Source organism: Camelus bactrianus, chromosome 22 (genome assembly GCF_048773025.1).
Source record: "Camelus bactrianus isolate YW-2024 breed Bactrian camel chromosome 22, ASM4877302v1, whole genome shotgun sequence".
NCBI lineage: Eukaryota > Metazoa > Chordata > Mammalia > Artiodactyla > Camelidae > Camelus > Camelus bactrianus.
Genome location: NC_133560.1, coordinates 5038721 through 5063405, shown reverse-complemented (window position 1 = coordinate 5063405; position 24685 = coordinate 5038721). Strand labels below are relative to the sequence as shown.

The following is a 24685-nucleotide window of genomic DNA, read 5'->3' as shown; positions in this document are numbered from 1 at the left end:
CAAGAAAAAGTAAGAATCTAAACAAATTGTAGAAGTGACTAAACCTGTCTACTCATGGTGGGGGCTGGACAGAGGGTGGTGGGGTGCCCTGTGTATCTGCTCGTGGTTTTTTTATTTTGAAACCACAGGAGTGTATTACCTGTTTACAAATGTAAAAGGAAAAAAGGAACCGCTACTTGTGTGGTCCAGAGACCCAGGCCCACGGAGACTCAGAAATCCCCCGGGACCCTCTGGTTGGGGGAAGTGCTGAGGAGTCCTGAGCCAGCTGGTGCCACTGGAGCCAAAGCACAGGGCTATGAAGATCAGGTTTTGAACTTCACCTGGGGCCTGTTTTGTCCTTCTACAGGACGGCTTTTCATTTTGCACCTGGAGCAGGAAGTCAGATGGGTTCCCCCTGCTTCCGGCTCTGGGCCACTGGTCCCCTTGGCCTCCTGGCTTTCCCCAGAAGGGCTGAGACCCAGGACAGAGGCCTCAGCTGACAAGTGGGTGTGGAAGGGACCAGAAAAGGGACAGAGTGCCAGGTGTCCGGGCAGCAGAACAATGGAATCCCCCTGGTGTCCCTGGGACTGTGCATTGGGTCTGGTGCCCCTGACAGTGGTGCCTTTGAGCACAGGTCGCTGGCAGGGAAGAAAAGTGGGCAGGGGGCTCCAGATGAGGGGAGCCGTGTAGCAACTTGGGGCAAGGACGTAGATGCCAAAGCTGGGCCTGTCCAACAGGGAGCTCAGGAGGGACTCAGCTGCTGCTTTGGGAGGTGGCAGGAGGTGGGGGTAGGGGGTACCCCGACCCCAGGTCCTGGAGCACCCCTCGCCTCCCTTCCTATTTGGGTCCCACCCAGTGCCCCTCACTCCATCCTGCCCTGGCCTACCTGTGCCCCACATACACCCCGATGCTTCCCTCCCCATTGCCCAACCTCGAGCCTGGCTGCCTGCCTTGGACCATCCCCAGCACCCTCATCCTGTAGTGGCCTCCGTGCACCTGGGGCTCCACCCTGCTTCCCTGCTGGGGACTGGCCTTGGATATGTGCATCTCCTGGCAAGCTCTGGAGCCCTGAAGTGCCTGAAGTAACCATAAGTTAAGGAAAAGAATAGTAAGTTGAATGATAAAGAAAATTTCTATAATTTTATTCATTGAATAATGTTTTTACGTTTAGATATAAAATATGTATATCTGTGTGCATATTCATGAATATATCGTGGGTATTTATGTAACAAAATTACCTATTAACATTTTATTTCTTTAAAAAATTGAAGCATTGTGGCAAAATGTTAGCATTTAAAAATCTTTCTTTCAAGAAATCAAATATACAAATGCTTGACGTTTCCTTTTCACCTTTCCTTTATCCCATTCCCTTCCGTCCATCCAAAGAGGTAACTGTTATCCTGAAGTCAGTGTTGCTTTATTTTACTTTCCCAACTTTTTTTTTCCCCAGTCTCGCGGCCTGGCGAGGGTGGGGCTCCGGCGAAGGGATGAGGGGCGGGTTCCCCTCCCGGTCTCAGAAAAGCTCCCAAAGTGGCAGCGGCGTGGCCACCCTGCCGCTGCCTCAGGCGGCCCACGAACCACCCACAGCGCCCGCACCAAGAAGTACCCGGCGCTCGCGACTGGCTGAGCCGGACCAGCGCCCCTGGGCGGGGCCGGCCCCCACGCAGCGGCCACGGGTCCCGCCCCGCTGGTGCGCATGCGCGCAGTCCCCGCAGGAAAGCGTTCGCGCCCACCCGCGCCCGGCCTCCGTCTCGCGCCTCGGCTCCCTCCTGTTTCCGCGCAGGCTTGTCGGCTCGGCGAGACAGTAAGAGCTGCGGTTGGCAGGGGGCTGTGTGGACCCAAGTCGGCTGCGGTGGCGCTGGCCTGTGGAAAATGCCACCAAGCGGCGCTTAGGTTCGTAGCTCAAGTGACGGCCGTTCCCCGCCCCGCCACCCCTGAACCCCTGCGACCGCAGGGGAAGAACCCGCCCACGCAGGGAGTACCGCACCGAGACGCTTCGGCGGGAACTGTGTCGACGGCCGGCTGTGCCGGGTGCGCCCCTGAGGTGAGTGCGGGCGGCGGCGGCCGGGCGCGGGGCGCGGGGCGCGGGAAGGAGGGGGATGCGGCGGCTGCTGCCCCGGGTCTCCGCGGGGGAGGGAGCCCGCGCGGGCCTTGGCGAGGCGGGGCGGGCGCCGGCCGTGTGGGCGCCGGGGGCACGGCTGTGGGCGCGGTGAGCACCCTGGAGCCCTTGTCGCTCCCCACCCCTCCCGCGGCCCGAAAATTGTGTCCCCGCCGCTCGGGCGCTCCGGCGACGGGCGCGGAGGCCTCTGTGGCGCTCGGGCCGCCGCCGAGCCCGCCCCGCGCCCGGACTCTCGGAGTCGCCCGCGCCCTGCGGGGCCGGAGCGGGCTGGTGCCAGTGCCTCCCGCCGCCCCCCAGCTGATCTGACTAGTTTATAATTTGGAAAAACTCCCATTCTCACAAGGTAGGTTCTTTTTTCCATTAGAGGAAATTGTAATTCTCCTTCGACAATTTTCTTTTCTGGTAGTTTCTTCGACGTGACGAAGGGATGATTTTATTCCTTGGAAAGGCTAAGCCAACCAAATGCATACTGACATTTAGGTCCAAAGCCAAAAAGAAATCAGTTTCTTCCTAGCACCGATTATGCTGTGGACATGAAAAGCATAAAAGTAGCAAACAGAGGCACTCTTGTTTACAGATCTTTAGGGTGCTTAGTGGCTTGTTTGGCTAGCATAGGAGTTACAGAGAAATAGGAAAGACATCGCCTAATGTGTTCTGAAAGGTGGCTTTCGTACAACTGTGTACTCTATCCTTCAAATTCTTTCAGGTTGCTTTTGTGGAATATAAAATTGAGTGTGTAGATATATGTATGTGTAATATGTATTTTGTAGCAAATAAGTATATGTATGTTGAATGGAACATGTGTATGTTCCATTCAATATATCATAGTAATTAATGACCATGGAGAAAATTAGTTTTCCCAAATAAAGATAGCCTAAAAATAGCTTTCTTTCTGGAATAAATAAAATAAGATTTTCATCCTCAGTATCTTTCCTTTACTTTTGAAAATATTTAACCTTATTTACACCACTAAGTGCTGATTGATTGATGATTACACAGATCTTACCAGCAATGATAAAGACAGGTATCAAAAGTCTAATTGCCTTGTATTCATTCTAGGTTAGACCATTTGGTCTTTTTACAGTTTATCAGTTCCAAGGGTGTTTTCTAAAAAGTGGTAAATTGGCTTTCTGAATGACGTATTGTGCTTGAGTATCCTGAGGGTGAAACGAACATTTATTAACCGTTTTCCCATGGCAAGAATGTCCTGTAGGCGTTGCGTTGGACAAATTAGTGGAATTTCAGCTTTTCTTTATCTAGTGTTTTATCTCCTTCTGAGATTTGAGGGACTTTAACATGTCTTTCTTGGCTCAACAACTGACAGGTGCATAGTCCAGCCATGTTTTTTTGCCCCTTTAACTATGGAATTGTTGCTGTTTAAAAAAAATTTCACACACACGTGCAATTCTTCCCGAATATATCACACCAATACCTCATTTTTTTCTTGATGAATAAAAATAGTATATTCCAGGACTTGTGAACAGTAAATACTGTGACGTGCTAACAAACTTATTTAGTGAAACTGATGTCTTACTGCCCCCCACTGAAATTCCGTGTGTGCTGTGTTCTACCTCTTTAGTTTTAAACTTTGCAGTCGTTATCAATGTATGTAAAGTTCCTACGCTCAGAAAAGTGCACATATTCATCCATTTTTAGGGTTAGACATTTAGCCAGCCACTGAAAGTAACATCAAACTAACAAATACAATCATTTACCACAGGAATTTGGTTTTGTTGAATGGTGTATGAGCATACTAGCGTAACTCCTGATAGTGCAAAGCACCGTAGGAACCAGCTTCTAACAGGGTGAACTGCTCGTGCATTATCAAAGAACAGCCAACTTGAGCTGGAATGGTCAGGGGCAGCTTTGTGACATTTCTGTGAGAGTAGAACCCAAATGGCCACCTAGTTTGTGGGTCTGTAGAGACCAAGGGGAGTTGAGAATCGTACTTAGAAACATGAGTGTGTCTTGTTCAGGAAAGTGAAGCATTTGACCTAGCTCAAGGAAAGGAGCTACACAGGGAAATAGTGAAAACTGATGACTAGGACAGGCTGCATTGTGGAGGCTCTTAAAAAAGAAATTTTCCTGAAAAAAAAAATCTAAAGATCCATGGAAACTCAGTGAAGGTTTTTGAGTAGGTGAGTGAAAGAGTAAAATCTATGACTTAAGATAAATTGAGAGCAGTGTTGACTAATATGTGTTCCCAGGATCATCCATCAACAGAGTTTCTTCAAAAGAATCTCCCAGGTCAAATCAATGGAGAAAGTACTGGGTTTCTTTACTCTGATTCTTCCCTAAGACATCAGTATGTTAATGTGCATTTTGATGTCCAAAAGGAAAATACAGCATTTCTCAAACCTATTTGACCATGGAACCCTTTCTAGGAAAATAAGGCATGGATCACGAATTCCATATACTTGGGCCAGTCTGTCTACAAACTGATATCTGTAAGATGGCTACTGGTCTGTAATTTTAAATAACTCACTTGATTTAGAGCTTAATTCTTTGTTCCCAAATCGGTTGCAATGCAAGGTCTCTCCATTTTCTCCATGAGTGTGTCTGTGCTTTGGAGTCTTCTACTGCCAGGGAGTTAGGAGGTGGTGGGATGTGGAATGACGCTCCCCTGGCCCTCCGTGTCATCTGTGTAGACTGGGCACCTGCTGAGCTGTCCTAGTTGCTGTCTGGTCCTGGGGAGCCGGCCTGCGCAAGTGTTGCTGAGACCTGTCTGATCAAATCCAGTGACTTTATTCCTCGCCTACCATTCTCAGACTGATGGAATCGTTTCCCTGATCTGTTCCATGTTGAGGTGCAGGAAGTTCTGTGTGGCTCCACCAGGCTAGGTCTCAGAGATGCGAGTTCGCTGTTCTGTGAGGGCTTCCTGATTCCTCTTGTTTTCTATGCAGGAAATGGTGCCCATGTCCTGTACACCTCATTGCTCTGGGCTTTCCCCATGAGATTCCCACCTAAATCTTTCTGCCATGAATTGTTCTTGTTTCCTACAAAACTGAGTGTTTAAACCTCATAGGCAACAAACAGCTCTGTTATTCCTCATACTCGTCTGTAACTTCTGTTCTCTGAGGAAATGATGTGTCTCTTAAGACAGCTTAAGACAGGGAGAAAGATAGAGGCAAGAAATATGTGGGTAAGAAATCAATGATTATTTCAAAGATACCCCCTACCAAGCTTCTTAATACCCTATGGAAAATGCTGGTCTAAAGAACGGAGGGTTAACATCTCAAGAAGAGTAGGTGTGTGGTAGGAATGCTATCTCAAGTCTTGAGTATCGTGTGTGGTCGATGAGAGTCGTAACCCTCAGTAAGTGACGAATAACTCATTGTCTTTGTGGTCCTTCGTGCAGTCCTCCCCTACATGGACTCATGAAGAGCGTCTTGCTGTTGGGAACTCTTCCTCCACCGTATGAAGAGGGCCGGGCTAGCTTGCCGAAGAGATGGGGATCCACCTCGAGCCAGCGCCAAGCAGCAGACACGTGAGTCAGCCCCAGCCGAGCCGCCCCCTGACTGCAGGTGCAGCAGTGACCTTAGTTGAGACACAGACTGCCCCGATGCGCCTCCACCAAGGGGTTAACATGGGCCATAAGCAGATAAAGTGGTTCTAACCCATTTGTATTAAATGAATATAAACATGGAGAATAGAGGAGGAAGAAAAGTGAAACAATATGTGAGGAATAAAGGTAGAAAAGAGGAAGGGTCAAAGGTGATCATGGCCATTTTTGTTCTTCAGGGACTTTGAGAATCGTGGACAGGCACGTGCGTAGACCCGTGGTCGATGGACGCTTGGCCTCGTACTGTCCTTGTGCGTTTCTGTAAATGACTGCCCCTTTCATTCGCGCTGATTCCAGGCGCTGTCCTGTTGTCACTGATGAATTCAAAAACAGTTGTCTTAGTAAAGCACATTCTCAGGTACTAGACTCAACTAAATTCCTGATTAAATAGGTTTTCCTAAAGATTTCCTGAAAGTAGTGAGATAAATGTCATAAAACCAAAAAACGTCAAAACTGCAAAGGGACTGGGAGAGGCTGATAGCTCAGTGGTTCAGCGCGTACTTACTGCCCATGAGGTCCTGGGTTCAAGCCCCAGTACCTCCGTTAACATGAAAAACAAACAAGCATACAAACAAACCTAATTACCTGCCCCACCAAATTCAAAGATTCCAGACAGGAGGGCTGTGGTGTGGGCTGTCAGGGACTGGAATGAGGAGGGGAGAGTGTGGGCCCAGCCTGGACCATCTCAGACTGTACAGGCCCCTCGGGGGGGGGGTGCTGGCTTTTGAAATACCCTTGACCCCTGGTCAGTGGGGACAGGACAGAGTGAAGCAGCTGTCACGTAGGGTGGTGGTGAGGGAGGCACTGGACTGTGATTAGACTTTCTACTGAGGATCTCCAGGACATCCAAGAGGGTCTGTTCCGGGGCTGGGGACCTGGGTTGGGTGCTGGTGACTGCATTAGGTCCCAAGTTGGGTGCAGGGGAGGGCGTGCTGCAGCTGGCGCTGAGGCTCAGGTGAGATTTCAGGTCCCACTGCCACCCTGCAGGGTGGGCTCCTTGCCAGGTGTGAGATTCGTTGTGGGACCTTGGCCCCAGTCTCTGTCCCCAACTGTTGATTAGGAGGCCAGGGCAGGTAGCTCTGCCCACCACCAAGACTGTCCCCAGAGTGGTCCAGAGGCAGGGCAGGAGAACGGGCTTCCCAGTGATAGGGGTCAGGTGCAACTGTGCCCAGTGCTGCTCAGAGGGGCAGCATGAGGAATTTGCAAGTTGCCTCTTCAGAGAACATGAACATTTGCCACTGAAGAGCCCCCACAGGGCCGCCCCCGGTGACCCATCATCCCCAACCAGCCTTTCTCCCCCTGGGGTCCCCTCCTGCCCCATCTCTGGGTAAGCCAGCAGGTATAGCTCTTACGCTTATGTTGAGTGCATGAAGCCTAACTCCCACCTTACAGATGGGGGCACTGAGGCTGGGAGGTGAGGGACGGGCCCGAGTCCATGGAGCCATGAGAGGGGCAGCCCAAGTCCAGCTGTCCTGGCCTGGTTGGTGGTTGGCCCAGAGCCGGAGGCCGGCCACACCCAGCTCTTGTCGTGCCTACAGACCTGTTAGGATGGACGCCAGGAGGGGACTGCAGAGCAGTGACCGACCTTATGTCGCTGGCCAGCTAGGCCCAGGCAGCAAGAAGCAAGGAGTCCCTGTGGGCAGGAGGCCAGTGTGTGCATGGTCCAGAGCGCAGCGGTGCCAACACTAGGAGGCCGGGCCAGTTCTGGGGCACAGACTGCAGTGTCCCTCCTCCGCCTACTGGCCTCACTGCTGTGTGGGGTAATGGACGGCCAGGGGCTTTGGGAAGGGTAGGAAAACTGAGGCTTGGAGGCAGAAGGAACTTCACAGGATTCACGTGGGAACAAGTCCAGAAAAGGCGGTGCTGGCTTCCTGAGGCCAGGACAGCTGGGCTGCGTCCCCGCTCACCTGGACCAGGAGCTGCCCCCCTGCCCTGGGTGTGAGTGGGTGTCACACAGCCGGCACCCTCTCCTGGAGCAGGGCAGGTGACCCCAGGGTCACGAGTTTTGGGTCAATCTTTGGGGTTTGGTGTGGGTACTCCACCTTCCTTACTGTGACTTCGCCTGAGCCTCCGTTTCCTCACCATGAAATGGCGGAAGGGCAACCTTGCCGACCTGACCAAGGCAGGATGCAGGAGTCAGTCCAGGCAGAAGCCTGGACCCAGTGGCTGCAGGAGAATCTGGGTGGGGGATAAAGGAGGAAGGGAGCTTTCTGGCATGAGTGTAGACGGGAGGCTGATGTGGGCACCTGTGTGGCCCTGTGACAGGGAGCAGGGTAGGGGGGCGCCAAGAGGAGGCAGTTGGATGTCACAGCCAGAGACCGGGGTCTGACGCTACCTTCATCCCCCAAAGAATAGGTCATTTTTTTATGTGAGTAGGCAGAGATGGGAGGGGAGTTTGCACCCACATGGGCTGAGGGTCAGTTAGCGGGGCTGCAGGGAGGCTGTGGGATGGCTGGAATGAGCTTTCTCCTCTGCTCCCCTGTGCTGCATCCCCTCTGGCTGGGTTTACAGATCCTTCCCTGAAAGATGGGGTTGGGGAGGGGTGAGGTCAGAGAGGCCACAGAGGCCCAGAATGGGAGTGACCCCCATGGTCACCACGGGGCTTGCAGGCAGGCCCAGAGCAGAGGGGCCATGCCAGTCTGTCCATCCAGATGAGCACATCCGAGGCCCATGTGGCCTGTGGCCCTGGCCTGGGCTGCCCACTACTGTCACCCAGGCCTAGGTGGGAAAGGACATGCCCGGGCAGCTGACTTCCTGCCCCTCCCGCCCCTGCAGGTGAACACATTGGCAGGTGACAGGTGCATAGTGCAAGTGCACGAGAGCAGGGCCCAGGGCCTGTGTCAGGGCCCCAAGCTCGGGGTAGCACTGCCCTCAGCATACTCGAGTCCCAACCTCCCCACGGGGTTCACAGTCCCCTCTTCTGCTTCCTCTTCCAGGTGCTGCTGGCAGCCCCAGGCTGGCATCCAGGCCCCGGATGTTAGGAGCCACTGCTGCTCCTTGGTCACCCGAAGCCCTCTCTTCCTGCCTCCGCTCAGCGCTCTGCAACCTGGCCCGAGCCCAGCCTGGCCCTACTCACCACCGGACCCTGGCATGTCAAGGCCTGGCCCACGCCTGCCTGCTCAGCCCGTGGAACTCTGGCGGCCCCACCAGCTAGGACGAGGGGCCAGGCCGCTGCCCCGGGCGCACTATGGGTTTTCCATCCGCTGCTGCTGCTGCTGCTGCTGCTGCTTGGGCCCCAGCCAAGTGTGGCTTCGGAGATGGATGTGCGTCCTTTGGTGGGCCGTGCCCCATGCTGGTGCAGGGCAAGTTCTTCGGGTACTTCTCGGCAGCCTCTGAGTTCTCCGCCAACGCCTTGCGCTCCTCCTGGACTCTGTGCAACGTGGGCCCGTGCCGCTACAAGCTCTGCATGAAGGTGGCCAAGGTGCCCACCTGCAGCAGGCCCGCCCATGTCTGCGTCTACCAGTTGGAATCCTTCCTGGAGTCCACACCCAGCTACTTGGGCCTGGAGAGCTGTGATGAGGTGCTGAAGTTGTGCAATTCGTCACGTCCCCTAGCCTTCCTGCAGGCCAGCAGGCAGTTCCAGCAGATCGAGAGACAGCTGCCACCGGACAATGACACCAGGCCCCAGGGTGAGGCCCTCCCACCTCAGTGACAACTTCTCCGTGGAGCACCTGGTCATGGGTAACCACAACCCCAGTGATGTCGCTGGCGGCCCTGAGAACTGCCTCACCAGCCTGACCGAGGACCGGGGCGGGGATGCGCTCCAGGTGAGTGACCGTTGGGCACAGGCCCAAGGGGCAGCCCCCTGGGCAGAGGGCAGTGGGGAGAGGGTCTCTTCAGGCCTGCCCTGGCCACCCATCCCTGAGGGCTCCCTCGGGGAAGCCGGTTGCACTGTGAGAATAGGGACCTGCCTGGGGTGCCTGCCTGTGGCCCCAGGGCTGGGCATGGTGCAGCACACTGGGAGGTGCTTGCTGAGTGTTCAGGGCAGGATGGGTCTGGTTTCTCCCAGGATGAGGGATCTTTTCATTTCCGGCTGGGGGAAGGCCCCTCCTCTTCTGCAGGTAGGACGATTCTGACGGGCCAGCAGGCTGCTGTGGCCTGTGGCCAGGGTCTGCAGGGGCCTCCTGGGACATGGGGGCAAAATGAGGAGAGTGGGCTGTTGGGATGTGTGGTCAGGAGATGCAGTTTGGGGGTTGCATGTGTTGTGGCTGCACAACTCCTCATCCTACAGGTAGTTCCCCAGCTCCTGGGAGGTGTTCTGCTCCAGGGATGAGGGGCAGTGAAGAGGCACAAGGAAAGTCCCTTGTGTCCTGGTGCTGCCTTCCGGGTCGGGGGAGGGAGGAGGCACTAACACCCAAACACAAGAAGCAGGTGTCAGGTGTGGGGTGAGGGGGTCCCTGGTGTCGGGACTGCGTGTCATGTGGAGTTGGGCTGATTTGGTCAGGGACCTGTTTTTAAGATTCTGGAAGAGGTGCAGGCAAGCCTTGTGGCTGTCAGAGGGAAAGGCGGGTGTCCCAGTGTGCTGGGCGGGTCCCAGCAAGGAGGGGCTGGGGCACAGTCCACCTTCTTAGCAGTTTGGTTTTCTTGGTGAGCGGGGCACCTGTGCAGGAGGGCACCCAGCAAGGAGGGGCTGGGGCACAGTCCACCTTCTTAGCAGTTTGGTTTTCTTGGTGAGCGGGGCACCTGTGCAGGAGGGCATGATCAGTGGACTGGGACCCCGGTTGGGCCTCCATGGCAGCAGGACAGGTAGGAAGACCTGCAGACACTTGGAGGGGAGCCCCCCTTTGCAGAAAGCCCAGGATGTTGCGAGAGGCTGGGGCCTTAGCCAGGGCAGGGAGGGCAGCAGGGACCAGTCTGGGCTGGGCTTTCCTGCCAGCAGGTCATCACGGGAGCAGGTGATGTGGTCCTGAGCCAGTGGCAGTCATGGATGCCACAGAATAGCACCTGTAGAGGCACAGAATAGCCTAAGTGGGGTTAGAGAGGAGGCTGGTTATCCTGGACCTGTTTCTATTCACGGCCCCCGTCCGAGTACCCCAGATTAGAAACGTGTTGAAGCAGCGAGGTGCTGGAGAGGATCAGGAGAGGAGGGAAGAGGTGGCCAGACCCCCGGGAAGAGGGTGCAGGTGTGGCATCCAGGACACATCAGAAAATCCCGATCTTGCACCCATGTTTCAGGGCCCCCAGCGCTGGGGTGGGAGGCCTGAGTGCAGATCTTCAGGCTGGGCAAGGTGGTGGTCACTGCCACCTTGGCTGGGGCAGCTTTCCTCCTTCCTTCAGGGTGGAGTGTGCACAAGGGGTGTGTGTGCGTGTGTTCAGTGCATGGTGCACGTGTGTGCACGTGGTCACGCCTGCCCCCTTCCAGCATGTCAGCATGTGTGTGTGTGCATTGCGTTCTGTGCATGTGTGTGAGCGTGGGAGGTACTCGCATCCACCGTGTGTGAGTGCGTGTGTAGGCCGATTTCAGCAGTTGTGACAAAGCGCGTGTTGAGGCTGTGTGGCAGGGCTGGGGCCCTTGAGGGAAGACGGCTCACAGGGCCAGTGGGCTGGGGCTGCCATGATGTGAAGCAGGGAGCTTGGCTGCAGGACAGGACACGGTCACCCAGCCCAGAGGCAGCTCAAACCCCCATGCGCGTGCCCCGGACTCCAAAGGCCTTGATGCTCTGAGACCTTGGGAGTAAAGATCTTGGTGGTGGTGACAGCAGCCGCGTCTGAGTGTCTCTTTGTGCAGGAAGCACCACCTGTCAACCAGTTTACTCCTCCCAGCAGCCCGGGGATGTTTCCTCAGCGAGGCGCCACCGGCGCGGGGCCTTTGCACAGGCTGTCCCCGGGGCTGGCACACCCACAGGGCCCCTCCCTCAGCTTGTCGTGCCCTGGCCGCCCTGACCCTCTGACCATGCTGCTTCAAGTGGCAGCAGCCCCAGCCGCACTCTCACTGCACCCTGTCTCTTTCTCTTCCCACATGGCGTCGCCTGTGAACACTGGGTAATTCCTTTTTTACTTATTGTTTGTCCTGCCATGATGTAGTCCCCAACAGGGCAGAGGAGTTTGCCCTGCTGGCTGATGAAACCCGGCACACAGGAGGCCCTGGATTAATACCTACGTAGTGGAATGAGGCAAAGGGAGGTTAAGGCGGCAGCCAGGGTAACACAGCTTGTAGGGGGAAGACAGTGGGCAGAGCCAGCTCTTGTCACCTGGTGGTGCCGCCTGTGGTGTCTCCTGCACTGTGCTCTACTGGGAGGGGGAGTGTGTGTGTACGCATGTGTGTCAGGGTGCGGTGGCATGCAGACCAGAGAGGTCCAGCAGTCATTCAGAAGACACACAGCTGAGCCAGGCAGGTGCTTGTCCCAGATTTTGCCGGCCAAGCCTGTGCCAGGGAACTTTGCCTCTCACAGTGGTTAGGGGAGGCTGGTTCACCTGTGTCCCTCCATCCATAGCCCAGCTAGGAGTCAGCAGGAGGCCCAGGCCAACACGTGGGCCGTTTTCAGCTCTGCCCTCGCCTGGCCTGTCCAAATGCCACATGGCCACATCAGGCATCTGGCTGGGAAGTGTTTCTTGGGCCAGAGCAACTGTCCTCTGTCGTCCACCTCTGTCCCCGCTTGGCGGTACCTGTGCAGCTGGCCTCCCGCTCCCCCGGCCTCTCAGTTCCGTGTCCCTCTCCCTCTTATGGTAGTCTTTTGTGCATTTTCCTACCCCTGGCCAGATGGGCCAAGTCAGGACCCATGGGTGCTGGGGTGGGAGGGACTGGGGAGTTGGTGGGGGAATTAAGAGAGCCGTCCTGTCCCCTGTGGTCCTCATTTGGACATCCATGCAAGGGGCTGAGGAGGAACTCCCATGCCCCAGGACAAGCCCTAACTTCAGAGGCCCTGGAGCACACCCTGAATGCCTGGGCAACAGGCCTGGTGGGCGAGGGCAGGGCAGGAATGGACTGGGGCTGACCCACTGCCTCTGCTGCCCCACCTACTGGGCTGGGGAGAGCTCTGCCCAGGGAGCAGGGAGGCCCAGCAGGATGCGGGCCTCTCCCAGGGCCCTCATCCCAGCCCACAGGGGCCATCGAGGCCACAGCCTCCAGGCTGGGGTGCCAAGGTGGGATGGATGCTGGGAGCCCCCTCACCATGTACCCTCTCTCCTGGGTGAGCAAGGCTGCCTGGCCACCATTAGTTGGCTCTGTTAATCCAGTAATGAGACATAAACGAGGCTTCCAGACAGAGGGGTCATTGAGCCAGGGAAGAATGGCTGCTTCCTTCTGGGCCTGGAGGGGCAGCCCACCCCCCAGCCTTGCCCACTCCTCTCCTTCCCCCTTATAGCCCACCCAGCCCAGGAGCTCTGTGGCCACCCAGCAAAGGGGGTCCTGAGAGCCTCTGCCCAGCACTGTGGGCCCCAGGAGTCCTTATGGACAGTCCCCCATTGTGGATGCATTAGTCTGGATAACATTTGTCAGGTGTCGGCTGTGAGTGGGACACTCATTAAAGATATAAAAGTGATAACAGAAATAGAAGCCACGACTCGCTAAGTGTCCCTCCGTGATGGGAGCACGGCCAAGGTCAGGGGTCAGTCTGTTTCTTGGATCAGGGCTCCATACGTGATGCGGAGCAGCCACCAGTAGTTGAGTGTCCCTCTGTGGTGGAAGCCTGGCCAAGGTTGGGGGGTGGTTTGTGACCAGGATCAGGGCTTGCGTGTTATTGGGGCCAGGCACCCTGTGTCCAGGATCAGAAGTCAGCCTGTGATGAAGATCGAGGCTCAGTGTGTGACCAGGTTCATGTCTAGGCTTGGGGGTAGTCTGTGCTCTGAGCCGGTGGCCCCCTGCCAGGCCTCTCCTGATCTGACCCCTCCTCTCCACCGCCTCCTCCCACCACATCCTCACCACCTGGGGCACCACGGTAACCAGCCCTGAAATAATGGGTATTTTTGCAGCTGAGGCCTAACCTGAGTCTATCCTGAAAGACTGAGCTCTGCAGCAGTTGCCATGGGAACCAAGGGGCATCCTCTCTCTCCCACCCACTGCCAGTTTCCCCGTCACTCAGGCTTCCACCTGACACCTGGGCTGGGGCAGCAAAGGGGGATGGGCAGGACGTGCCCACCCTGGCCCTGCTTCCAGTCCTGTCTCCTGGACCCCAGGCCTCTGTCCCTTTGTCTCAGCATGATGGGGTGGGATGGCTCAGCAGGGGAAACCACTGAGGTCTAGAGTGCCAAGCAGGGGGCCCTGTGGTCGGCTTTGGCAGGCAGCCTTAGTCTGGGGGCCAGCGAGCGGAGCACTTGGAATCTGATCCTGGGTTTGATCCCAGCTCCTCTCCTTGTCAGCCTAGGGGGTAACTTGGCCTCTCTGTCTGCATCTGCCAAATGGGCGTGGTCACAGAGCTGTTGCGGTCACCCGAGCGAAGTGGCAGTGATGAAGGCCCGATGTCTGGGTAGCCTCGGCCGTCATACCTTCAGAGCCCTCACCTGCCCTGTCCCGAGCGCACGGAGGCAGTCCTGGGGGTCCCCGACCTCCCTCAGGCCTGGTCTGCTCCCCTTCTCCTGCACCCCGGCCCCCAGGGTTCTTCCACGACATTCCGAGTTCAAAGTGAACTCCTATTTGTGCAGTATCCTTGAGACCCTGGCTTCACCTGTCTTCTGAGACTTGGGCCTCCACACCGTCTCCAGGGCAGACCCTCCTGGCTGTCTGGACCACCCCTTTTTGAGCCTCAGTTGTCTCTGCTGTACGTGAAGTGAACACTTGGTTCCCGGGTGGACTGAGACTCAAGGCTTCTGTGTACTGAGGTGACCAGCACAGAGCAGGCGCAGGGGGGAGTCAGGACTGCTTGCCCAGGATGCTCCCCAGAGAACCAACCTTGGAGGGAGCAACCTTCTTTGAAGACTAGGGGGCCCAGTCCCACTGGGCCCTCCTCAATAGGGGAAACGGCATCTCTTCACGTGGACAGGCTCGCGTCTTTCCACCTGAACAATGAGAGCAGAGAGGCCTCCCTTGTGGGATCACAAGGCATTGCGCCCAGACCCAGGATGTGGCTCAGAGCCAGCCCCTCGGCCCCCCAGCCCCCCAGCCCCCAGAGTCAGGGTCCATGCAGAGCTCAGCCCTGCCCCTGCCCTGTGGCCCTCCCTGTGCCTCTGCTGCACAGCTGGGAGCTCAGGGATCAAGCACAGTCCACGCCCACCCCAGTAAGGTTGGAGCCACCCCTCCTACCCGTCCCTTGTTTGGCAGAGGGGCTCTGCCTCTGGGTTCAGGGGAAAGTGGGGCCCGTGGGAGGGTGGGCTCTGTGAGAGGAAAGTTTCTGCGAGGGTGTGGGGGGTGTGGAATTCTCAGTTGCTACATAACTCAGCAGGGAGAAGGAGCCCCACCTTCCAAATAGGGGAAGTTAGGGGTGTCCTTTCCTAGTCTCCAGTTCATTCATCAGGCCCCTCTTGATGGTCAGTTCCCAGCGCAGGCACGGGGACTGCTGGGAGGGGATTCTGCACCTCTCCAGCCGCCCTCCTCAGAACAGAGTGCCTGGACACTGAGCCTGCTGGCCATCAAAGTGGGTTCCCTGGGATCAGCTCTGATCCCAGCAACGTGCCCACACCGGTCACCTCCTACCATTTCAGGCATCAGTCCGTCCTCAGATGAGGGGTGCGAGGCCAGGGTGGGATGTACTTGACGGGCCCATGGCGGTGGGTGGTGGGCCACCACGTGACCCTGTCCCTTTGGCTCCAGAGCCCACCCTCTGGGATCTACACAGTCCTCAGTCTCACCCCTGGAGGTGGGGTCTGCTCCCCGGAACCACAGAGAAGCTGGGCTCCAAGTGGCACTGAAGACCCTCTTGCCAGGCCAGGTGTGACCTGCCGTCAGGCAGCTCAGCTCCCCTGCTCCAGCCCTGGCCGAGTAGGTGGTGTGGTAGTGGCCCAGATCTAATGTGGGTCCCAGAGCTGGGCCTTGGCAGTGCCATCTCCTTGGTTCCTGGTACATGGGTACCACGTCAGCACATGCTGGGTGCCTGGCCCGGCCTGAGCCTGGCCCACAGTAGGTGCTTCGTGAGGCTCTGTGCCCTTGTTGAGTTTGCCCCGACCCTGCTTTGCTGGGAGGTCAGGGGCCTCAGGGTGACCTTGAGAGTAAATAGGATGGTGGCATCAGGGTCCCTCGCAGACGGAGTGATCTGGGAACCTTAAGTGTGGCCTTTGGACTGAAAGCCTGGGTGAAGCAGCCTCTTCCCGAGCCCATCGGCGTAGCCTGGAGTGCTGGCCCCAGATGTGAGGCCTCTCCATTTCTCACTCCTCAATGGCTCCCCAGTATTTAGAGGTTGTCCCTCATCGTGTTCTTGGTGGCACTGGGGCTACTAAGGGGCTCAGGCCTTTGGGGGCATGAGGTCATGACTGCTGGGGGGTCAGGGCCAGGATGGAGAAGACCTAGGAGAGGGCTAAAGGAGGGTGGCCAGAGGGGCCTGGAGGCCCTCAGCAGCCAGTCTCTGCTGGGTGTGGGGGAGGCTCAGCCTGGTGCTCCGCCAGCAGCTGCAGCAGCTTGATCACGCCTGCTGTCCCTGGAGGGCGCGGGGGAAAGAGCTCACAGGTCATGGCTGGGGCAGGAGCGGGATGAGGAGGAGACTGATGCTCAGAGGAAACTGGACCGAGGACCACGGGGAGAGGGCAGCGGGGCGTGAGGACCTGTGCCCAGGAAAGCGTGCCCGAGCACCATGCTTGACCCCATCACCCCATCACCCTGTTGTGTAAGGCAGTGCTGGATGGCCGGGGGTGTCTTTCATTCATTCGTTCATTCACTCATTCATTCACTCTTTAGACCTAGCTGGGGCTCCAGCTCTGTTTCCAGCCCCCACACTGGGGACCTGGATGCAAAGCCGGTGGAGACCCTGGCCCAGCTGCCTGTAGACACAGTTGGAGGGCCTCAAGCCTCCAGGGGGAAGTGGGGTGGGCACCGGACCCCAACTTCCCTGGCATCTCTGCCCCTCCCTGCCCAGCCTCTGCATCACAGCCCACTACTAATCCTGTCTCGGCCCACACTTGCCTCCTGAGCGCCGGGCTGCTGAGTCCCAGTTCCGTGTGTGGGAGGGGTCATCCCTGAAAGACAAGTTGGAGCCCATGCTCCGCCAGCTGCTCCCTGGGCCGGCAGCAGTGCACGTGGGTGTGCAACGGGCCTTGGTACAGGGGCGCCGAGTGCCAGGGCCACTGGGTAGAAACTCGAGACTGCTTCCTGCAGCAGTGCCCAGGTCAGGGCCGTGCCGAGGGACCTGTGGGTGGCGTCCTGGTGGGCATGGACCATAAGGGAGGGGCGAGACTGCATGGCATCTCATTGTGGGACCTTGCAGTGTCCCTGGGGATGCCGGGGGCAGTGGGGTGATGGTGAGGGGACGAGTGCGTGTGAGGCATTTGTTTTATCCTGTATCAAGCTGGGCTTGGCTTCTACTCTCTGGGTCTCAGTATTTTTCTTCTCATGGCTTCCTGCCCTTTCATCCCTGTGTCTGCATCCCTGTGGCTCCAGTACCTGCATCCTCCTTGTCCTCTATGCGTGGCGGCATCCCACAGTGGATGGGAAGTGGCACTCTGGGCGTCAGGGAGCAGATGCCGTGTCACATGTGGTGGTGGCACACAGTAGGGGGAGCATGCCTGCTTGGGGCCCTTTGGGAGCACAGCCAGCGCCCCCAAGATGAGCACCAGCAATGCAGCACCCGGCAGTGTCCCGGTGAGGGTCCCCCCACCCCATAGCTGGACTCTGGGGAGGGGCATCCTGAGAGACTGGGTGGGCTTGGGGCTCAGCTCTCCTGGGAAATGACTTCCGCTTGTGATGGTGGATTTCCTGGAGGGGTCTTGGCCTTCCTGGCCCTGCTACCAGCTATCCCCTGCTCTTCCTGTCCCCACCCCCACTCACGTCCCGGCCCCTGGGCAGAGCCCTGTGAGATCTGTGACGAGGACAGCTTCGGTGCTGTGCTCTGGGAGGAGGTCCTGGTCAGAGAGGTGGCCGCAGTCCCATGTCCTCACAGTGCCACAGGTGAGGACTGAGGGCTGGGTGTCGTGGGGGACTCCTGTCCTTGAGATTCTGGTCCAAGGTGCTGTCAGCGCAGGTAACACGGCCAGACCATGCCCAGGCAGCCCGTGCCCTGAAGCCGAGGCTGTACAGGTGGGAGGGGACGGGGGCTCAGGACCACCGTGTCCTGAGCTTTCACCAGGAGCCAGTGCCTGCATGAAGCCCTTTAGTGCAGTGCCCTAGGGAGCCACCCATTGACACGTGGGAAACTGAGGCACAGAGACGTTAACACAGTAGCCGTGGGCATGCAGGACCACTAAGTGGGAAGTCGGCTGTGGACGCGGTGGTCTTCATCCCCGTGCAGCCCTGTGGAGTGATGGGGGGTGTGGAAAAGGCAGAGAGCGCTCCCAGAAGGGGCTTGGCACATCAGTGCGTTGATGTCCTTTGCCCCTCACATTCGAAGAGAGCACACAGGTTTGGAGTTGTGTTTGCTTTGCAACATTCAGGAAGTGACCCTCCCTGAGCCTCTATTTACTTTCTGTAAAACCCGTGGTTTTTTGGGTATTGTGGGTTCCCTGTCCCCCCAGGGCTCCTCCCCTAGTGGGGGCTGTGTGTTCCCAGCTATGGTTGCAGCCCCCCTGCCGTGTTTTGTTTACAGAACAATACGTGTCTGGGTAGCATATTGCAAATCCATGGAAGTAAAGTGAAGAAAACCCTGGTCGCGGGATGGTGTGACTTGTCTGACCTTTTGTCTGCGTGTACGACCACGTTTTCCCTCGTTTTGATTCTGCACCATGCGGTGGAGCAGGTGTCCTATCCTGCCGTGTGGCTTCTGTTGGGTGACAGGGTTGTGGCAGTCGCCTAGGGTCATCGCTGTGTGTGTGTGCAACTGTGCCTGGTTCCCTGGGAGTAAGTTCTGGGTCACAGGCTGTGCCCGTGTTTAAGGCAGTCGACACCTGACGTCGGTCGGCCCCAAGGCTGCCCAGTGCCTGCTGCGGCACACCCAGGCCATCGGGTCCCCTGGCCCCGTGGGTGGAACTGAGCAGGACCTGCCGGGCTATTGGTTTTTGCCAGGGCTCTGGATAGGAAAGGTCTCTGCCCCCACGCAGGTGGGGTCCCTGAAGGTGTGGCTCTTGCCATGTCCCAGGACCTGGTGCAGTGCCCGACCTGAAGCATTTGCTCAGAAATGTTCTGAATGAAAGAAACCTAGGGAGGCCTGTCCCTTGTGCTGGGTCATTTGTAATGTGTCCACGGGCAAGTGTCTGCTTCTGGCGCTAAGGGTTCCACCTGGAGGGGCTTGTGCCTGGGAGCCATGGGTGGGACGCCTGTGCTTGAGGTGGGCACCCACCTGCGAATCGGGAGACAGAGCTGACCCGCCGTCTCCCCAGGTCTCATCCTGTGATGCTGTGAGCTGGACGAGGAGGGAATCGCCTACTGGGAGCCCCCACCTACATCCGCTGTGTCTCTATCGGCTACCCAAACATCCAGATAATGGTCAGGCTGGGACAGGGGTCTCCTACCCAGCCTAGCCCATCTCTCCAGGGTCCTCCTCTGCCCTCTGTACTCTGACATAACCCTGTGTCCCCAGTGGCACACTGTGCGGATGTAAGCCATCCATGGCCATGACTGGGGACTGCAGAGGACTTTCTTGGCATGGGAAGTCCTTGGTACCTGCAAGTGATGGCACCCAACCCTTCGATCTTCCAAGCCCGGGAGCAGCTGGCAAAGGCTCAGTGTGGACGGCTTGGGGAGGCGGTCTCCGAGGTGATCCAGACGCTGGAGTGGCTACCAGGGCATCTAGAACTGGGCTTTAGCTATTGCTCCCCATCCGGGCTCAGAGAGGGGACAGGAGTTGCCCAAGGCCACACAGCAGGGCTTGGGTGCCTGAGCTAGTCCCTTCCCCGCGCTGGGTCTCAGTTCTTCCCCCTCAAACTCTTACTCTGCAAGAAGAGGGTAGGCAGAGTGCTGGGCACAGGTTGGGCCGTGCAGTGATGGTTGGGTGGGGCCCGTAGGGCCGGCAGGTGGCCTGAAAGCTCCCCCTCCCTCCCAGGGCACCACCAACCAGACTGTGGGCACCACCAGCCAGACTGTGGGCTGAAACTGACCTGCAAGTTCATCTGCGCTTTGTGTCCTCAGGGCCGTGGGCCTGTGGGAAGGCCGACCTAGCAGTGGAGGGGCGTAGCCTTCAGGTTCTGCGGCCGCTGACTCCTCCACTCCGTCCGTCCTGCACGGTCTCCCTGCCCAGGTGAGGGTCTAAGGCGGCAGGGTCCCTCCCAGCTGGATTACCACCCCACCCAGGGAAGTCCACAGTTGGGGATCCAGAGGGGTGTGGTGGTCCCCCCAACACCTGCCAGGTTACCGGGAGGTGGTGTAGCTTTGCAAGAGCACCGCCAAGGACTGGCACAGCAGGGTGAGGCCCCGAGTGATCAGATGGGAAGCAGATGGGGGGGGCTCCTGGGGCCCTTGGCCAGTTCCTTGTCAGGCGGTAGCACCAGCCCAGGCGCTGCAGCAGGGGGAACGAGAGGCACAGGGCACCGGGCTGGACTGACCAGACAGCGATTTAGAGTTACAGGGCCCTGCATGGGTGCCCAGAACCAGGTGTCCTCTCAGACACAAGGAAGCTAAGAGACAGGTGGGGGGCTACGTAGTAACAGAGGAGAGTTTGTGCAAAAGCCCCATAATGGGGGCAGCATCCAGAGGCGAGGAAGGTCGGACTTTGCGGTGATAGGGTGGGAGAGAACTTAGTGACCGAGTCCCAATGTGCCAGATGGGCCTGGTGGTGGCTGGGCCTCCCCCCTAGAGGTTTGGTGTCCATTGGGGTGGGTCTGTATGAGCTGCATGTCGTTGTCACCACCCACCTCTCTCATCCCTGGTTCCACCGGTCCCCAGGCCCGCCTATGGGCCGGGGGGTGCGTGGGACAAGTCCCTACTGCTGAGCGTGGTGCAGTGACGGAGGTGTGTCAGGGAGGTCAGGGAGGTCAGGGAGGCTCCCACACTGGCTGACCCTAGAGGAGGATGTGTTTTTCTGTCAGAGAAGAGGAGGAAGGTCTTTAGGCAGAAACACACTTTGAGGAAAGGTGTGGAAGTTAGAGGGTACAGGAGGAACGTGAGGCCAGGACAAGTAGGCGACCTCGGAGAGGAGGATGGATGGGTGCCGGAGGGGAGGCTGCAAGGGGCGTGGGGCCAGTTTGTAGGGCTGCGTGTCAGCAACTATGGAAGTTGTCCGGGAGGGATGTGACCATCATCCGTGCATCCTCCATCCACCTGTCCATCTGTCCACCTGCTCAAGTATCCACCCACCCACCTTGTATCCATCCTCTCCCTTGGCTATCCACCCACCTACCTGTCCACCCATTCACTCACTCATCCACCCATCCAGCCCCCCAGTCCATCAATCCATCCACCCACCCATCCGCATACCCAAATATCCTCCCATCCATCCATCTGGTCTTCAGTGATTACTGACCCCTGACAAGGTACTGCTCTAGGAGGACTGCCTTGTCGGTGGTCAGTAATCACTCAAGACCTCAGCCTCCTTTGATCCCCAGTGAGGAGGGACAGGAAAGTGGGAACGTATGGATCCCTGTGAAACTGTCAGGTCATGGCACAGGCCAGGAAGTGGAGCCAGTGTACCGAGTGGCAGGTGGGGTGAGGTGCCTTTCAGGGCAGGTTCATGGAAGCCTCTCTGGGGTGGTGCTTGAGCAGAGGCTTGACAGCACTGCACGTGGCTGTCTGGGGACAAGCATTTTGGCAGAAGGAACAGGCAGTACAAAGACCCTGTGGTGGGAGTGTCCAGGGCCATATAGCAGAGTCCACTGCCCGTTCCAACTCTGGGTCTGCGGTTGTGAAGATGGGCTGGGGCAGAGGCCTGGGCTGGGGGAGAGCAGGGGCGGACCCCATAGCCTTGGGAAACTGGCTCTCTGGCTTTGGTTGCTGTCAACTGCTTTTCTCTGGGTTTTGCACATGGTGCAAGCTCTTTGTTCAAAGTGGAGTATCAAAAAAGGTTGAAAAAAGAAGAAGGAAGAAAGAGGGCCCACGTGCTTGTAGGGCCCAGGCTGGCCATCGTGGGAGGTTACACTGCGACTGCAGGTCCGTTTAATCTGGCCCCTGATGTCAGCACAAGCCCCTCCCCACAGGCCAGAAACCCTCCCCACTGGCTGTTGGAAGGCTGCCTGCAGTGCCCTGGGGGTGCCCATTCACCCAGTGGCCCAGCACCCTCGCTAAGACAGCTCTGCTCACATTTCTGATCGTTCCCTAGGCATTGAGTCCGCTGAACAGTTTCAAGATCTTGGTGGTAAATTTCTTTCCAGAGATGTGGACCCAGCCCCTTGGCCCCCAGGGCAGCAGGCTGTGAGCAGTCTGGCCAGCCCAGGGAGTGTGAAGTTCGCAGTCCCCAGGGCTGTGTGACCTGGGGCAGATACCACCCTCTGGGAGCCTCACCCTCCCATCCTCGGGACCAGAGTCAGCCTGCTTGCAGGTGGGGGCAGAGAGGTGATGGGGAGTGGGCTGCAGCCAGGTCCCTGGGGTGCTTAGCACTGGCCATGGCCTCCACCTCAGGTGTGGGGGGCCCACCCACTGCCCACCGCAGGTCACCTCTGAGTGGATGACACTGTTAGGGTCTCTGTGCCTGGGCCCAGGGCTCTGAGGCCAGCGGGAAGGTGCCCCAGAACACATTTTGCCCACAAGCTCCCTGTTCAGTCCTGGGCACGGCCCTAGGAGCCTGGCTAACTATGTCTGTTACATCGGGGGAAGCCGAGGCTTAGGAAGGACCGTGGTCCAGCTCAGGATGAGGAGTGCGGTATCTGATCCAGAACTGGACAGCCTGGGGCCAAAGGCCAGGCCAGGGCTGGGCAGGGGAGGGTGGGGTCTGTCGCTGCCCCTCCCCCAGTCTTCCCCCTTTGCTCTGGTCTTTGCTGGACGGAATCTCCTTCCATGCCCAAGTAGCCACTCCTCACATAAACGGGCTCAGAGGAATCAAGTGTTTCCTAAAGTGGGGACCAGGGACAGGACCCCAGGTCTGCTTCCACCAGTGAGTCCAGAGATTGGGTCTGTGCTGTCATGGGCCTGTGTTTGTGTGTGTTTGGGTGAGAAAAGTTCTCACGTGTCTCCAGAAGTTTGTGTGTTTGGGGGGCCGCTGGGGGCTGAGCGCCATCAGTGATGTGACCGTCATCTGAGTAGTACTTGATGTTTTGATCCATAGACTCTGTCCCTGATCACTGATGGAGCCTAGATTCCGGACTCAGATTGAGTCCTGGTCACTGGTCACACTCTGAGTCTTGATCCTGGTTACACATTGAGCCCTGATCCCGTGTCTCATCTGTAGTCACTTGTGTGCGTTCGTGTGTAATTATGCACGTGTTATGTGCTTGGAGGGCCGCCCCCTCTTCCAGCCCCGTGCAACTGTCAGTCATGTGACATGCTCGTCTTGGAACATCTGAGTCAGAGGTTTCCACCCACAGCAGAAAACCCCTGCCTGTCTCACCCCCAGTTGTACACACACACTTGCACACACGGGCTCAACATGTACACATGAGGTGACTTCTCCCAACAGGGCTCACGTCCCCATTCCCCCAACACCCCTTCACCAGGCTGGCCGATGGTAGTGAGGTCCTTGGGAGCAGGGCCATTAGGAAGGGAAAGGGGATGTTTGCAGAATTCCCAGATGTTTGGGTGGGTGGGTGGAGGACGGGCCCAGGAGAATGGACTGGTGCCGGGGTTAAGGAAGGCCAGGAGCACATCCAGGGAGTTCACTTCCTGTGGTTCTGATCGGACAGCTCGCTGGGTCTTTCACTCATGGCGGCTGCATGTGTTGTGCAGTTCCCATTTTAAAAGTGAATAACCCAGAGTTACATAGAGCACAAAAGTGAGAGCTGGCAAGATCCTTCGAAATCACCTGCTGTGCAATCACTTGAAAACAGTGGAGGTGAGGCGCAGCATAGGGACGTCATACAGGCCAGGCCTGGGGCAGACACCCTCCATGGCCCTCCTCCTGCTATGCCAGCGTTTCAGGAGGTGTTCTGCCTGACGCTAATCCCACGTGGGCTCCAGGAAGGGTAGAGTTCATACCCACCGTGTCTTGTTCTCCTGGGTTCACATGCACGGCAACCATAAAAGGTCTCAGAAGTCCTTTAAGTGGCTCCTGTTCTGTTGGGTTGGGGTTTCCCTAATTAGTGGGCACTTGGCACCCTCACTGAGCTGGCAGAGCAGACACTGGGACTGGCTGGTGGAGGGTGTGACCTTCCCGCACAGTCTGTTGGGTCCTATCTCAAAACCTGACTCACTCCAGGCACCTTTAGGCCGGCCTGGCTTAGGAGACTGTGGCACGTAGTGCCATCGACAGGCCCAGGGTGGCCCCATGGATCATGCCAGTCTGTGCTCTGTCCCTGCCTGGGCAGACCCCAGCCCTGCGTCCTGAGTGTCCTGGGGGACACTCAGGACCCAGGCCTAGCCCCCTCCCTGGGGTCCTCACCCAAGTGCATGTCCTGGGCCCCTTAACAGCCTTGCCCCATCCCTGTCCCTGGTTTCCTTGGAGAGGGTAGTGAAGAGGCAGGCCAAGGGGGGCAAGAGGAAGGGTGTCCAAGCTCACTGTCAGAGCCAGCCAGTTCCCAGCCCGACTTCTCCCATGCTGGCTAAAGGGTACTGTTGGCGGCTGCTGGGCCAGTGGTTTCCCTGGTGTCTAGGGGGCTGGGCGGGGTCCTTTGTGGTGGGACCATCACAGACATGTGCGTGAGGGTAGGGATACACTGCTGTGGCAGGGGCAGGGGGCATCTGGGGGTGGGGAGCATTCCCGGGTGGAGTTTAGGGCACAGGAGTCTCCTGCAGGGCTGCGTCTGGTCCCTGTGTTTTCCGACCCCTGCGGGCCCCGTGTGTGTCAGTGGTAGGGGCATGCAGTTCTATGAGTGGGGTGTTCCCAAGTGACTTGAGTGTCAGGGGTGAGGCCTGACAGGGTAAGCAGCGAGTGTGGACAGCCTTGAGCTCACAGGATCTGCTGGACAGTCTGGGGAACAGCGCAGGGTAGCTCTGGGAGGATGCCTGCACTGGTGGAGGGTGCGCAGGGCAGCTGCAGGGCGCTGGGAGTGGT

The 24685-nt window shown here is 57.7% G+C and overlaps 1 protein-coding gene and 1 pseudogene across 7 annotated transcripts in view; both read left to right on the top strand.

Moving 5' to 3' along the window:
* The window catches only part of LOC141574629 (uncharacterized), a 110394-nt gene extending 101252 nt beyond the window's left edge, over positions 1–9142 (top strand). For 4 of the 7 annotated variants that reach the window (XM_074350090.1, XM_074350091.1, XM_074350087.1 and 1 more), the window contains 2 exons: positions 5457–5585; positions 8597–9142. In XM_074350090.1, the coding sequence (XP_074206191.1) occupies positions 5457–5585; positions 8597–8996 (529 nt within the window). In that variant the 3' untranslated portion in view covers positions 8997–9142. Of the gene's footprint in view, positions 1–1429; positions 2024–5456; positions 5586–8596 lie in introns of those variants that run through there. The other 3 variants (XR_012501513.1, XM_074350094.1, XM_074350092.1) reach the window with 3 other exon arrangements.
* Positions 9143–9156: 14 nt separating this feature from the next.
* Positions 9157–24685, top strand: part of LOC141574630 (adhesion G protein-coupled receptor B1-like) — a 41005-nt pseudogene continuing 25476 nt past the window's right edge.